We start from the raw sequence: 15,116 nt of genomic DNA on the forward strand, positions 1-15,116 counted from the left end.
TTCTGGGCTGAGAATTCGGGGGTGGGGGGGTGGGGGGCTGGCTCAAGAATGGGACCCACACAAGAGAGTTCCCAGGCCCAGACCCCAGCCAGAGGCGGTGGCCAAGCGGGGTCTCTGCAGCGGGTACTCGCTGCCCTTTCTCCCTCTCTCCACCCACATCCGGCGACACTGAAAGCCAGGGCCGGTCCTGCTCCCGCCACATCCTTGATGCCTGTCGCCGGGCTCTGTCTCTGGCCCCCACACCACTGTGAGCCTCCCACTGTCCCAGGGGGAGGGCAGGGGCAGGCTCAGCTGTGCTCTCCACTGGTTGCGGAACTCTGCCTGGTCCCTCAGCCTCCCTAGCATCGGGTGTGGTGGCATCGTGAGCTGTCAAGGCTGACCCCGTGAAGCCACTAGGGCAGTTGTCCCGCTGCCCTGGTGGCTTCAGGGAGCTCTGCAGATCCCATGTCCCCACCCAGCACAGCTGCCCTGTCCCGTCCTCGGGGCTTGGCCGGGCTGCGCTCTCACAGCTTGCTGGTGTCCGTGTCTGCCTCTCCACCAGGCAGACAGGCAGCAAGTCTGGCCCGGGGGACAGTCACCGCTGGGTTCCAGGGCCAGGCCTGGCCTTCCACAGACCAAGCACTCTCCACCCTTCCCTGGTACCGGGTCTCATGAAGGTACATTCGGGTCCTGCAACACTGCCTGAGGACTTTGGGTGCGGCCCTGGTGACCCACAGGCTGGCCTGGGGATGTGCCTGCACCAGACATGGGGGGAGGGGAACCAGGATCAGGACCCGGGGACTTGGATTAGGGGTAGAGGGGGAGGCAAGGCGTCCCTGGTGTGACTGTGAGTGGCTTTAGGACAAAGGGCGGGCACCCTGGGCCTCCACATCAGCGTGCTCTGCCAGCAGAGCCAGGCCCTGTGGGTCCACACCGGGACCCAGATGCCTCCTGGAAGAGAGGTACTGATGCTGTCCTGAGCCGCCGCACTGAGCTTGGCCCCCAGGTGGCTCGGAGCTGAGCTGCTGAACTGCCACATCCTTGTGAAGGGTGACTTCAGTACCCTGGCCAGGGCAGGTAGGGGTGGGGAGGCTCTTGGAGATGCTTCTGGAACCAGGCCCTCTTAACTCCCTGCTAATAGAGCAGTGTCCAGGATGCAGGCCCTGGGGGCTCTATGCACCACCGAGAGCCAGCATGCAAATGCAGCTTAAATCCAGGAGGGAGAGGGGGAGGCTGGTGCGGGCTCCGGGGCTTGAATGAAATGCATTTATTATGTTCATTATGTTCGAGTCCAAACCAGCGCTGCACCCTGCTGAGCCATTTACTAAGTGAAGGGGCCTCAGCCCTCAGTGGGAAGTGGGAGCATCTGAAGTGGCCGGGTCCTCTCGATCTTTCTCCTAGTAGTGCAAAGATCAAGTGGAGCTAGGCCTGCCCACCCCCTGCCACCAGTCCTAAAGGAGCAGGAGGCTCCTAGGAGCCCTCCGCCACCCCCTCCCGCTGCTGAGGCCGGAGGACCACGCTGCGATAGACCCGGATGCAGGAGAAGGCGGTGGGCGGGATGCGGCGCCGGTCAATAAGGTTGTTCTCCAGGTGTGTGGAGATGAGATTGGAGTTCTGAGCCACTCGAGCGTCACAGATGGAATTCAGGGGCATGTGCCTACAGGGTGGGGGTGGCAGCGTCAAGCAGAGGGGAGAAGACCTCAGAAAGGGGAGGCAGGTGTCACACAGGAGGAGAGGAGCAGAGGGCTCTGCGTGGAGGGGGCGGTGCCACCGAGGCACAGACACCAGACCCAGGGCAGTGGGTCAGGCAGGTCGCTGCCACCACCTGCCACCTCCTCACCTGAGGCTCAGCCAGGGCCCTCTCACCTCCCCTTTGCCAGCCCCCGGCCAGATTTTTGCCATCTGCAGCCCTTGGCTGCCCGGGCCTGCCAAGCACCGGGCACAGCCTCCCGTGGTGGCAACCGTGATGGACAGTGGGGACAGCAAACGGTTTCTCCCGCGGGCCCACCTGGCAGGCAGGATACCCTGGCCTCCGCTGCCCTTCCCCCCACCCCCGGCCGGCAGTGCGGGGGGCTGGGACGGCGTGAGGGGTGCAGGAGGCGGCCCTACCGGATCTCGTTGTGGCTCAGGTGCAGCACCTGCAGCCCCCTGAGGCCCAGGAGGCCGCGTGGGATGGCCCGCAGCTGGTTGTGGTCCAGCAGCAGCTTGGCCAGGGAGCGGCGAAGGCCCAGGAAGGAGGTGCCGCGGATGCTGTCGGTGCGCAGGCTGTTGTGGGACAGGCGCAGGAGCTCCAGGCCCGGCCTCATGTGCGCAAACACGTAGGCCGGGATGCGCTCGATGCGGTTGTGGTGCAGCGTCAGGCGCCGAAGGCCCCGTGGCAGGGAGGAGGGCACGCGCGCCAGGCGGTTGTGCGACAGGTCGAGGACCTCCAGCTTCCTGCGGGCCGGGGTGCAGGCGTGCAGTGAGCCGGCGGGCACCCCGGTCAGGTGCCCAGTGCACACCCCACGAGAGAGCAGGGTTTGGCTCCCTCCCTGCCGGCAGCGCCCAGCGGTGGGGAAGGGCCGGGAGGCCGGCCAGGCCCTGTCTGGCTTCCGCGTCCTCCTCTGTCTAAAGAGGCTGCGAAGAGGGGATCCGGGTGGGGTTCCTCCTTGTTCACCGCAGGGCCACTGAGGCCAAGGGGCTCCTCCAGTGCACACGGGACGAGTGAGGCGCTCGCCCACCTCCGCCTGTCTCTGCTCTGCCCTCCTCGGCCTGGGTCTCGGCCCCGCGGCCCTTGCCTCTCATCCCTACGCTCTCCTGTCATCTTCCTGTCTCACCCCAGGCCGAGAAGCAGAAGAAAGATCGGGAGGGAAAGGGAAGTCAGGCTCCCGGGGGTCAGGGCCGGGGACCCCGAGGGGTCAGGCGAGCAGGCGGTGGGGCTGGGGTGGCTGTTAGCCCGGGTCACTGGCTCCACGGCGGGCTGCGGGTCGGAACCAGGGCCGGGCAGGGGAAGAGCAGGAACGGAGGGTAGTGATGCTTCCAGCCCGGGGCCGAGCAGGGGAAGCGGCTTTCCCGGGCGATGCCCCCAGCTCCTGCGGCTGAGGTCGGCCCTTTGGCCTTGGGGCCCACGCGGCCCCCAGTCCCCGGGGGTCGGGGCTCCAGTGTCTCCCTAGCCTGCTTTGCCAGCAGCCCCCTCCCCTTCCCCGGGCGGGGACGAGCTGGGCGGCGCCAGCAGGGCTTGACTGGCCGCCAGCCCCCTGCCCAGGCCCCGCGGTGGGAGTGGAGCGGCTGCGTGGCCCCGCCCTGGGCCGCTGTCTGCTTTCCTTTGCCCCCTTGGCAAGAGGGGGAGAGGAAAAAAGAATAATTAAACCCAAACGTCCTGGTAACTTTTTCCTGGAACGTGAGGGTGCAGGGCGGGAGGCGCTGGTCCCTGCAATGTCAGGTTGGAGTGTCTGTTGACCCCGGCCTGCCACCCCGCTGCCCGGCCATGGTGGTCTCCAGACCCCATGGATTGCGCTCCCCAGCCCTCCTGCTGCTTCCCGGGCCGCAGCCTTGCCCCTTCGGTAGGCAGCGCCTGTCACGGCCGGCTCTCCTCCCTGGACCCCTTCTGTTGGCGCCTCCACCCTGCTATCCAAACCAGACCATAAGGACTCATCCTGGACCCTTCCTGTAGTGGGGTGACTAGTGGCCCCCAAATATGTGTCTGCCCAGAACCGGTGAGCACGACCTTATTTGGCAAAGGGATCGTTGTCGATGTAAGTGAGGGGTCTCCAGAAGAGCTCATCCTGCATTAGGGATGGCCTGAGATTCAGTGACAAGTGTCTTTATGAGAGACACAAGAGGACAGACTCAGAGACGGACAGACAAGGCCACATGACAACAGAGGCAGAGACTGGAGCACCGTGGCCACGAGCGGAGCCGAGGGACACCTGGGGCCGCCCGCAGCTGGAAGAGGCGAGGAAGGACTGTCCCCTAGAGCCTGAAGAGGGAGCGACGCCCTGCTGCCACTTGGCTTTTAGGCTTCTGGCCTCCAGAGCTGTGGGAGTAGAAAACTCTGTGGTCGTAAGCTCCCCAGTTTGTGGTATCTGTCTGGTACCCTGTGTGGCCCCAGGAAGCTCAGATGCTGTGCTTTCCCATGCCCACTGCCTCTTCCGTGCCCTTCCTGTCCCTGTCACCTCCCCGCTGAACTGCCCTTCTGTCCAGGCCCATGGCACATCCCAGGCCAGCTGGCTGGGGGCCTGTGGGGTGAATCCGGGTATGGGCAGAGGAAGGGGTTCCTGTGGCTTTGGGGATTTTGCTGGGTGGGAGCGACATAAGGAAATCTTGGAGGAGGACATAGGGGGCTCAGGACCACCCTGAGCCCTGGGCACGGAGGCTCATGACCCACCTGACACCAGACCTGAGCCACAGAGCCACCCCTCCTCCTGTCTGGGTTCCTCTGGGTGAATCCTCCCTCTCTGGCCTCCGTGCACCTGTCGGGGTAAAGCTCAGGCGGTGCCAGGGCAGGTGGCAGCACTCACGGGAGATCAGTCCAAGCTCGGGGTGCCAGCCGGTCCTCCTGGAGCTGGTTGTTGCTGAGCACCAGCACGCTGAGGCTGTGACTATGGTTCAGCATGCCCTCTGTCACCTCCTCGATGACATTGGTACCCAGGTGCAGCTCCTAGGGCCAGGGCTGACAGTGAGGGTGAGGGGCCCACCTGCCCCACCTGGCTCCCTCTCCCCTTGTACCTGGCCCCGTCCGTGAGACCCAGGTGTCAGCATCTCTGTGCCTCTCGGGGCATGGCCACGTGCAAAGGAGCCCAGCAACGTGTGGGAGCTGTGCCGCGGCTCCCCAAAGCCACACAAGACACAGCCCCAAGGAGCACCGTCCAACAGGGGGACCATGTGGCCCAGCGAGGGCCTGAGCCCTGTCCAGGGACACCCAGAAGGTCCAAGTCAGCCCCCAAAGCTCAACTCCGGGCCTCCGGAACGTCAGGTCAGCCAGAGAGGAGGCCGGGGAGCGCAGAGGCTTTGTGGGTTCATCTCTGAAACTCCCTTCCCAGGCAGCTGGACCCGCTGGTGGCAGGTGCTCCAGGCTTTTGCCTGCAGCGCTGCCTCCCCGGCCTGGGGCTCACCCGCAGGGAGGCTGGCAGGCCGGGTGGGATGGTCCGCAGATGGTTCCGGTCCAGTCTCAGGTAGAGCAGGCTGTGTAGGGGCTGGAAGGCCAGGGGAGAGATGTTGCCATCATGCAGCTGGTTCCCTTCCACCTCCAGGGTCAGCAGCCGGCTGAGCCCTGCGGGGTGGGGGTGAGGGTGGCGAGGCCCATGTGAGCCGACCGCAGAGCTCTGGGCGCCCCGCTGCCCCTGTACCTGCCGGGGCTCCGGAGACTCCCTGCCCCTAGACTCCAGGGTGCCCCTCCCCAGCCGCTGCTCCCTCCTCTGCCCTCCAGCTCCCCAGCCCCCCAGGCCCCTTCAGGCCCCCCGCCCCAGGGGCCTGCCCGCACCCCGGAAGCTGCTGTGCTGCAGGCCCTGCAGGACGTTGTCGTTGAGCTTGAGCTCCTGCAGGGAGGCGGGCAAGGCTGGCACTGCGGCCAGCGAGTTCCCATCCAGGTTCAGCCGTTTCAGCCGGGTCAGATTCTGCGGGGGTGGGGGGGGAGCAGAGGGGGCTGGGGACTGGGGTGCCACCAGCCAGGCCAGGCTTTCTGGGCGTGGCTTTGGGCCGAGCCCTCCCCGGGGACCCCATCTGGTTGCACTGTGGCTTCCTAGTCTCCCAGAACCGCTGCTCCCTCGCGGGGCCGCGTCAACCGCAACCACTGAGGCCCACCGTGCTGGGTACTCCGAGCACTGCCTCCTCCAGGCCTGAGACCCCAGGCAGCATCGGGGGTGAGGGGGACATCCATGGACACCGGGAGCCATCTCGGATATACAACTCCTGCCGCCGCCCCCGGTCTAGACCCCCTGGCGGCACAAGTGGAGAAGCTGCTGCACACCTTGAAGGCATCCGGGTGCAGGCCCTGGGCATCCAGCTTGTTTTTGCTCAGGTCCAGCCACTGCAGATTGGGCAGCCCCCGGAACGCGTGCGCTGGGATCTTGGCGATTTCATTCTCTGTGCAGACACAGGGTGGCTGTAGTCCCCGCTGCCTTGTCCCCCTGCGCTTTGCCAGGACCTCCCCAACCTGGGCCGGAGGAGCTGGCTCTTCTTTGCATTTATTTATTTTAGAGAGACGGAGAGAGAGAAAGTGGGCCAAAGCGGAGGGGGGCAGAGCAAGAAGGAGGAGCAGACTCCCTGCTGAGCACGGATCCCCCCCCACCCCGCACCCACGCCAGGACCTCAGGATCGTGACCGGAGCCGAAGGCAGACGCTTCACTGACTGAGCCACCCGGGCGTCCCTGGAGCTGGCTCCTCTCACTGTCCCAGGTCGGGGCATCTTCTCACGGCCAACCAGGACCCCCAGGGAGGTGGGCCTTCCAGCACAGCCGCGCAGCAGCCACCCTGGCTGGGGACCCACTAGAGGGCAAGCCCAGGTGTGTGGCCTTCTCAGTCCTGCCACGGGGGTGAGTGTGGGGGAGAGGGGTCACCTACCGGCCAGGTAGAGCGTGGCTAGGCCGGGGTCAGTCAGGGCAGGGATGTGTTTCATCTTGACATTGCTGCAGGCGATGGCCGCCCGGGCCAGGAGGCAGGAGGCTGGCAGGGGGGGCATGGCCTGCTCGGCGGCACCCAGGTCCGGAAACCTGTGTCCGTGCCCTTGCCTGCTCCTCGGCCTCTTCCGCTCACGGTCTGTGGTCTCCTCGGTGCAGCCGCCACCTTGGCCTTGGCTGTCATCCTTCTTTTGAGGCCGGCTCCCTGAGCCAGGTCGGCGGAGGACCCCTGGAGGACAACAGACGTGGCCCCAGCTTGGTCACATGGCACCAGAGGTCTGTCGAGGGGCAGGAGCTCACCTGGGGCCCCCTGGACCTGCCGGCAAATTGGCCGGAACCAGGCCGCTGGGCCCCTTCCCTTAGCACGAATGGGGGCCCCCAGGCCAGGGAAGAGAGCCAGGCTTCGAGAGCCCCCTCTCCCGCCTGTACACCGGGCCGCCCGGCTTGGGCTCGCTGAGAGTTGGCCGCGGTCCCAGGGGCGGGTGATGCCGGTATGATTGCGGGAGATGTGACCCGGCTTCAGCCACCGGAGGTTCGGGCACAGCCCTGTTACCCCCTGCAGGCTCCTGTCCTGGCCAGTTCTCACCTTTGGGGGGCCTCCTGGGCTTTGGGCCCCTTCTCCTGGCCCCCCGGCCTCCTGTCTTCCTGCCTTGACCTTCTCTGGTGGCCACCGCCCGCTCTTGGGCTTCGGCTACGGCCTGTGGCTGGGCCCACTTGCTGCTGGGCCCCTTGTAGTGACTCCACTCCTGGTCCCAGGCTGCTGGGGGCGACGCCTCCCTCTGAGCCGGCCCTGGCCTGGCAAGGGCCTTCCGGCTGGGGCCTGGGGGCTGGGTGCAGGCTTCATGGGCTCCTTCCTCAGGCCTGTCCAGGCCGCTGTTGCTGAGGGTGGGTCGCGCCTGACCTGCAGAAGGAGCCAGTATGGGCTGGGGTGGCTGGGCCCCCCGCCTGGCTGAGAGGCTGCATCTCTGTCCTAAGAGGGGGATCAGCCACAGGCTGCCCCCCTTCCCTCCCCTCTCTGCCCAGGCCTCACTTCTTCCTCTCTCTCCTGTCCTCAGGAGATCTCAGCCTTCTGTCACAGACCCTTACCTCCCGAGGTCACCAAGTATCTCCTGCCCGCCTTTTCATGGCCCCAGACTGGAGGACCCCAAGCACCAGAGAGAGAGCAGCGTTCTGCTCAGTGTCACAAGCAGGCCAGCGGCCGCTGGGCTGGGTCATCCCACCTGCCTCCCCTCTAACACATGGCAGCCCCACCTTAACGATCCATGGGCATCCCTTGCAGGTCCTGCTGTCTGCAGAGGGTGGGTGCCTGGGCCCACCCACCAGCTCCTCTTATCCCAGCCCTGCACCTTGGGGTGGGGCAAGCAAATGTGGAGCCAACCACTGGCCTGTGAGATGGTCACATCACAGCTGGTCTCCCGGGGCTACTTGTGCCACCCCTCCCAAGCTCCGGGTCCCCCACTTGCAGCCTCCCACATGTCTCCCAGTCTCCTCAGGAGGTCTTAGGGCACTTGGATCCATAACTCCAGCCCTAGCTGCAGTGGCCCCTCCTAGGGGGTCTCCTTCCCTCCCCTGCCCTCATCCTGGGCTATGGGTACTGGGCCTCCCAGAGTCTGCAAAGCCCCTTACCCTCAGAGAGGGTTCCCTGAGGCCCAAGGGTCTCTCCTAGCCCCCTTGGAATTATCCAAGGGGAGCACTGGGTGGGCAGCCTTGGGGTTACCAAGCCTTCTTCTGCCCCTGCTCCCGGAGGGGGGATTCTAATAACAAGGCAGAGTGCTCCCCTCCTGCCAGCCTTTCCCTGCTGGTGCCACCTACTTACTCACCATTGGGGGGCCCAGGCCAGCTGGGCGGTGGGGGCTGCAGGGTCAGCATGCCCGGGGAGGTTGGCGTTGCCGCGGGCTCTCTCGGGCTCAGCCTCTGCTCGGCCAGGGCCCCTCCAGGGCAGCACCCCACCCAAAGAGCCAGGACTGGGAGCATCATGCTCCTCATGGCCACTTCGCTTGGGCCGCGCAGACCTCCTGGGCCAGCAGAGGGGCTGAAGAGCTGGGAGAGGTGGAAGCGGTGGCCACAGCGGGATGGGACACAAGAGGGATGGTGCACACGGTCCTGTGCCCTAAGCTCCTGGCCCTGGCTGCAGTGCTAGGAGCCTCCCCCACCTGCCCCAGCCCTCCCCCAGGAAGGACGCCCCCCCCTGCAAACAAATACCTCCTAGGCCTTGCCCCCAACCTCCCCCCATGTCCCCTTCTCGCACCTGAAGAGAAAGAGATGTTGATTTTTCTTGGACTCCAGTGCTCCCGGTCTTTTGCTGGAAGGCCTGCATTCTCCACTGGACCAGGCCCAGTGGCCCCCATGAATGGGGTTTCTGTCTCTGCACACAGTGGACCTGTGAGGCCCACCACAGGGCGAGCCGCCCGCCCCGGGCTGCCAGGTCCTCCGTCCACGGCCGGGAAAGGAGCGGATGGGCCGTCGGGCTAGGGGGCAGGTGCCAGGGCCGCCCAGGAGCCGCCAAGCCTGTGGGCTTCTGCCACGGGCGCCCGTGCCGAGGCCTCCCGATTCCGGAGGCGACCACGCTTGGGCAGAGCTAGGGTAGCGAGCCCCTCGGGTTGGGCCCCCCAGCGGCTCCCTGACTACCCCTAAGCAGCTCCCCTCCCTCCAGAACTCCATTTTCTCCTTTGGAAAAAGTAGGGGGGGGGTTACACATCCCGCAGCCTCTCCCGCTGCGCCACCGTCCCTCGCTAACCTGCACGTGCACCGGGGCTGCTGGGTCCGGGTGACCACTGTCAGAGGCGGTCCCGGGATGCCCCCTTGCCTCAGGCGTGCCCTCTTGGTCACAGAGGCACTCGAGGATCGGCTTGGGCCAAGGTGGAAAGGAAGCCGGTCTGAGGGGTCTGAGGGAAGGGGCTGCAGGGTGGACCAAGAGGCGAAGCAGGGGGGGTCTGACCGCAGGCCTCCGGCCGACCCTCGGAGGGCCCCAGCCCCAGGCCCCGCGGTGGGAGCCGAGGGCGGGCGGGCGGGTGGGGGCTGGCAGAGAGGCCCCGTCTCACCACATGGCTCTTTGGGGCCAGCTTTGAGGAAGCTTTTCCTACAGCTCTGTCCAGCGTTGACTTATGTTTGGAAGCGATCTGAAAAAATGAGTTAATTGTGGGCAAGGCCCGGGTGGAGGGGAGAGGGGGAAGCTTGGGGAGGGTGCAGGGATCGGGGAGCAGGGCCAGGAAGGGCCATCTGGATGGAGCTTCCCACCACCATCTGGGGTTCGAGGTCTCTGTCCAGGGCACAGGGGAGTGTGTGAGATGCAGGTGGAGGGGGCGGCTGGGGGAGAGTCAGGGCGGGGAGGCCCCAGCAAGAGGGTCTTCACTGGGCTCCTCAACATTTTTGCACACGCAGGTCTGAGAGCAGGGTGCGGCGGGGACATGGGACTTGCTGCCTCCAAGGAGCCCCCATGCGAGCGAACAGTCCCATAAGAGCTACCCGGGGTCCACCGGCACCCTCTCCTGTGTCCCGTCCAGGGCTCTGGGTTATGGCCTGAATCTGGGACCGTGCCACTCACAGATCAGAGACAGTCTGTGGAGTGAGCACGACCAAGGGCCTAGGGAGCCAAGGTTGAAGCCAGCAGTGTGCCTGTGTGGCCCGGGGTGACACAGGATGTCTTGGGCTGCGGGGCTGCTGAAGCCCAGGGACGGGGAGCACTCAGGCAAGGGAAGGCTGTGAGGAGTTCGCCCGCGGATCCCGGAAGACCGAGTGCTCCCAGCCTCCCCAGTACAGACAAGGAAGCAGGGGGCGGGGGTAGGGCTTGCCCAGGTCAGGGCATTGCCTGAGGAGGGGTAGGACCCTTTGTGAGGGGGCCCCTGGAGCCGGACTGTGGCTGGAGCCCTTGCTCTGACCCTCCCCCTGCCTGGTTCTGGAATCCTGGCCCCCAACCCATTTCCCCTGTTCGTGCCGCTCCCCAGGCGCTGACTAAACATCCTGCCATCTGGTTCCCATTAGCTGGGCTGGGGGTGGGAGGAAGCCTGCTCCCAGGTTTCTCTGGCACAGCAGTCTGGAGGAGGGAGGGACCCCGCTTCTACCCACCTAGGCAGGAAGGGGCGAGGCCTGGGCCCCGTCGAATCCCCAGCTCCCATGGAGTCCTGTCCTGCTGTCCTCCTGCTGGGGACCCAGGGGCCACCTGGCCACCTGCTTGTCCGGTCTTGGGGCACCTGGACATCATGGGGACCTTGAGGCAACCCCCCAGGGAGCAGAGCCAGCCTGCGGGGGTGGGGGTTCAGCAGAACTTGAGGTACCCTCCCACGCCCACCCTTCGTGCACACAGAGCTCGCTCGTGGACTTGGGCTGGGACAGGCAGGGCCCCCGGCCAACACTAACCCTGAGCCTAGTGTCTGGAGCGCAGGGCGGGAGGGGTGTCGGGATTTTCCAGGAACCACGGATACAGCCTGGGGGTTGCTGGAAAGAGTTTTGGGCTCACAGCTCTGCCCTGGACAGACTGGCCATGTGATGTCGGGAGCGAGTCTCCCCGCGCAGGGCCTCGGCCTCTCCATGTTAATGAGGTGGGTGTGCGCTCTCTGCAGAGTTCTAGAATCTGAGAGCTGGAAGGGGCCTAGAGTCACACTGGATGACCAAGGTTGCTTCCAGCCGCGGGGTCCTAGGACTCTAAGGGCAAGGAGCAGACTCCGGGTTCTCCTCCTCCCGCCCTGCCCTTCCACGTGGCCCACTGTCCACACACTCATGCACACCCGTGCGCACATGTACACCCGCCCAAGTGGGGCGCTCTGATTGGCAGCCGGGAGGATGCCAAAGCAACACTCCTCATCCATCGAGCCTCCTTAGAACCGCACAGCCGAGAGCCCTCCTCCCATCAAGGGAGGATCGGAAAACGGATTCTTGGCTCAGGGAACATTCCTGAGCCCCCGCTGTGGGCAGGCGCCATGCGGGGCACTGGGTGGGGAGCGCAGGGACCCCTCATCATGGTGACTGGGCGGAGGGAAGCTTTGGATGGCGGTTCAGGTGAGGACTGTGAGGAAGTGACATTTGGGGAGACTCTTCACTGGAGCTCTGTCCTCCCTTCCAAGGGGCAGGGTGGCCGGTGCAAGGCCGGGAGGCAGAAAGGGCAGGAGAAGCAGCGAGCGGACGGTGCGCTGGAGCAGGCTGAGTGAGGGACAGGCTTGGGCAGGGTGGCGGGCTGATTTTGCCTGCGGCCTTGAGGGTAGCGGGGAGCCACCGTGGGCTTCGGAGCAGAGGGTTCGCAGCACCCCACTTACGTTGTAAAGGGATTTCACAGGCAGAGGTGGAAGGCCGGCTTGTGGGGGGACACAAGGGAGGACACGGGAGCCAGGGTGGAGACAGCTGCACCCCCTAGGGGAGTGGCGCAGGGTACAGGCCACAGGTCAGAGAGTGAGTAGAGTCGAGAGCTGAGTGCCGAGTAAGCCCGGGGCCGAGCTCAGGAATCCACCTCCTGACCCGTCAGGTGGAGGGCGGGCAGTGGTGAGACAGCCAAGCGGGGATGTCCAGAGGGTCGTCCCGCATACGACGACTCCAAAGCCCGGGGCCAAGGTCTGGCTGCCAGTCCCGCCCTCCCACTACCTGTCATCTGGCGAGTGCATCAAGGCCCTACTGTGTGCCAGGCCTTTGGCCGGGAGCCACGCTGAACGAGGGAGCAGGCCTGTTCTTGAGCCTCGTCATCATGTCCAGGTCACACTGACACCAGCATGTCCCTGTGTGCCCGGGCACAGGTGCCGATGCACTTGGGTGCTGGCCCTACCCACGCGGATGTGTGGGAGGGCCTCTCGGGGAGCGCACTCAACCATCTGTAGTGCGTAAATAAGGGTACGGGCCGTTTCCCCCTCAAGCTCTGAGAAGAAAAGAGCCAAACTTTCTATGCGCTCTTCCTGTTGCCCACAGTTTCTTCCTGAGAGAAAACCCATCTTGTTTCAATGCCATTAAAACCTCAGAGGATCTGGTCCCAATTAAACAACTTTTTTTGGCAGATGCTTTTGTGAGCACTAACTGCATCAGCCCGTCCAGAGACCTGGTGTTCCTGAGCGAGCCGGGGAGGGGGTAGATGGACGGACAGACAGACAGAGGAAGGGGAAGGAGGCAAGGGGAACACAGAACCCCAAGCAGCCCAGCCATGGCTGGGGATGGGGTGTTGGAGAAGAAGGTGCATCCGTGGTCCCCGTAGAGGAGCCATGGCCTTGAGCTGCTGGGGCACAGGCATCCCTGGGAAGGTCCTGTGGCCCGCGGCCTGGAGGGGGTGGAGTCCGGCAAGGGGGGCTTTGGGCCACAAAGGTCCCAGGTGGCTGCTGTGGCTGGGATGAGGGAGCAGGGCCATGATTGGAATGGGGGTGCGTGGGGGCCACTGGCCCATCTCCATCCCGGCTCTGAAACCCAGTTGGATCCTACCCATAACTTGGGCCCCGGGGTGGGCGCGAGGGGGTGCTCGGGCAGGGATCCGGCTGGGTGCCGGCTGGGGGCGTGGCTCTGGGGAGACCAGGTTGAGCGCCCCCTCCCCCGCCGGGCCCTCAGGAGTGGGCACGTTCGTGTTCCAGTCCTGGCGCCTGCGTCTCCAGCTCCAGACGCATGTGACTCAGCCCTGCCGGCCTTGCCAAGCCGTCTAGACCCGAGTGTCTCCCTGCGGAGGGGGCCATCCCGCCCGCCGTTTCCTCTCCTGCTGCCCCGGCCTGAGCCCCAGCACACACGTGCGGCAGCCCCCTCCCCCGGCCCCCTCCCTGGCCCCACGGCGCCCCCTGTCAGCACCTCGCAGCCACCCCCAACCTTCACCCTGCAGGGTGCAGCACAGTCCCTGCACTAGGGGAGCACGGTTGGGGGGGCTTTAGCTGGGATCCCAGAAGCCTCCAGGGGCCCAGCCTGCACCCCTCCCCACGGCATTTTTGGAGCCTGGGTCAAGAAGGCAAGTGAAGCCCCTCACCATGTCCCTCCCCCTGTCTCCTTCTCACCCCGGGATCCATGGGGGCCAGGAGCCGACTGGTGGGTCCACCCCCAAGCCCGCAGCCTGGCTCTGTCCACACCCCTACAGATGCCTGCAGCGAGGAGGGACTTCTCAGACCCTCCCAGACCCTGGGAGTAGCCTGAGATCTGATCTGGGTCCTAGGCTGTGAAATGTGCCCTCGCAGGAGGTTGGGGCCTGGGAGCCGCTGACGTCCCCGCAGGCTCCAGGGGCCCCTCAGCAGCGGGAGGTGAGGCTGGGGCCCTGGAGCAGGAGGCCCAGGCCAGGCCTAGGCTCCCTTAGGCTTCCCGTGGGCAGGGAGCCAGCTGCCCTGCCTTAGGTTGCCGTGGTCCCTGCCCCAGCACGGGGACCAAAAGTGACAGGAAGAAGAGGCCAAGGTCCCCGGACAGCCTCTGCATCCTCACGTGCCAGTAGCCTCCCAGTGTCCACACAGAGGTCCAGAAGGACAGCATTCTAGAATGGGTTGTCATCAGTCTGCTCCTAGATTGACAGTCCCATCCATCCAGTACTTGGATGGGAGCCGACTGACTCTCCAAGCCTGTGCCTGGGGCAGGCCCCCATCTGTCAGGCCCATGGTGGCAGCTCTGTCACCCTCCAGACTTAGGAGATGCCAGTAGCCTGTGCTTGGCCAGACCAGTCCCCAGGGCCTTGAGGTGGGTGGGTCACTCTTGTTCCGAGGACCCTCTAGGCCTCATTGCCCATGTGGAAGTTCGGGGTCTCGGCAGCCTTTGTGGCTTTCCTGTCTCCCCTGCCACGGCCCTTCCTTCCCAGTTTTCCACTCGCCCTCCCATCTGTGTGAAGATGGCTGGCTTTGGGTGGGCTCCTGGCTGGCACCGTGTCATGGGCACCAGGGTGGATGGTGACCGATGGCTCAGTGCGGTGGCTCAGTCAGGGGCAGGAGGGAGCAGGTGGGGAAGGAGGACGGGGAGCCGGAGGCAGGCTTTTCCTCGCCTGTGGAGAGTCCTGGCCTCAGACCATCCTCAGCCTGACCTCATTACCCTGTCTCGTCCCCCCTTCCCCCCCTGACGTCAGGACTGGCCTCTTACTTCTCCCACGGACTGGAGAAGCTTCTTGTTCCATGAGTGAATTCTTCCTCTGTAATGTCACACACGCACTCGCCACTTGCCTTTTCTTCCAAGGCCTGCATTGGTGCTCACCAGGGCAGGTGGTGAGGAGTCCCTACATCCCCTCTTCCTACTGGGGAACCACGCAGGTGAGGGGAGTGGGAGGGGGAGGGAGCCTCGTCCCTGGACGGTTCTGGCTGTCGGGGCAGGAGTGAATGGGCAACAAGGCCTCCTGGATGCAGCGGAAGCCGGTCTGCTCTCTGCTCCTTGATGGGGAGGTAAACCCTTGCACTCCACCTTCCCTTGATTGGCAATGCCTGCTGCGGGGTGGGGGGCCCTGGTTAAGACCCCCCCACCCCCGACCCCTGGGATCTGCTGCTAAAGACAGCTGGAACGTTGCGGTGGAGATGCTCCCGGGGCCTTCCTCTGGCCTGATGCCCCGCATCTCCCACCAACAGCTGCTGCTCCGGGGCAGGGAGGCCATCGGGGGAAGGCAGCTGGCTGGCTGTCCGCTCCTGTGCC

The 15,116-nt window shown here is 65.3% G+C and overlaps 1 protein-coding gene across 1 annotated transcript; it reads right to left on the reverse strand.

The window, feature by feature from the left end:
* Positions 1 to 1,253: 1,253 nt before the first annotated feature.
* On the reverse strand, positions 1,254 to 8,644 carry LOC140627374 (extracellular matrix protein 2-like). Its single transcript, XM_072815612.1, has 9 exons — positions 8,396 to 8,644; positions 7,162 to 7,476; positions 6,520 to 6,804; positions 5,927 to 6,042; positions 5,441 to 5,573; positions 5,073 to 5,230; positions 4,479 to 4,618; positions 2,089 to 2,415; positions 1,254 to 1,636 (listed from the first exon to the last, which is right to left on the reverse strand). The coding sequence occupies exons 1-9, from the start codon at positions 8,559 to 8,561 to the stop codon at positions 1,450 to 1,452; spliced, it is 1,827 nt and encodes a 608-aa protein (XP_072671713.1). The 5' UTR covers positions 8,562 to 8,644; the 3' UTR covers positions 1,254 to 1,449.
* Positions 8,645 to 15,116: the final 6,472 nt, after the last annotated feature.

This window comes from Canis lupus, chromosome X (assembly GCF_048164855.1).
Source record: "Canis lupus baileyi chromosome X, mCanLup2.hap1, whole genome shotgun sequence".
NCBI classification, from domain to species: domain Eukaryota; kingdom Metazoa; phylum Chordata; class Mammalia; order Carnivora; family Canidae; genus Canis; species Canis lupus.

Coding starts and splice junctions, on each gene's coding strand:
- LOC140627374 (XM_072815612.1), bottom strand. CDS start 8,561: ATGAGGAGCATGATGCTCCCAGTCCTGGCTCTTTGGGTGGGGTGCTGC. Junction 5,231..5,440: donor GCAGCACAGCAGCTTCCGGG/GTGCGGGCAGGC, acceptor CCCACCCCGCAG/GGCTCAGCCGGCTGCTGACC. Junction 4,619..5,072: donor GCCTGCCAGCCTCCCTGCGG/GTGAGCCCCAGG, acceptor CCCTGGCCCTAG/GAGCTGCACCTGGGTACCAA.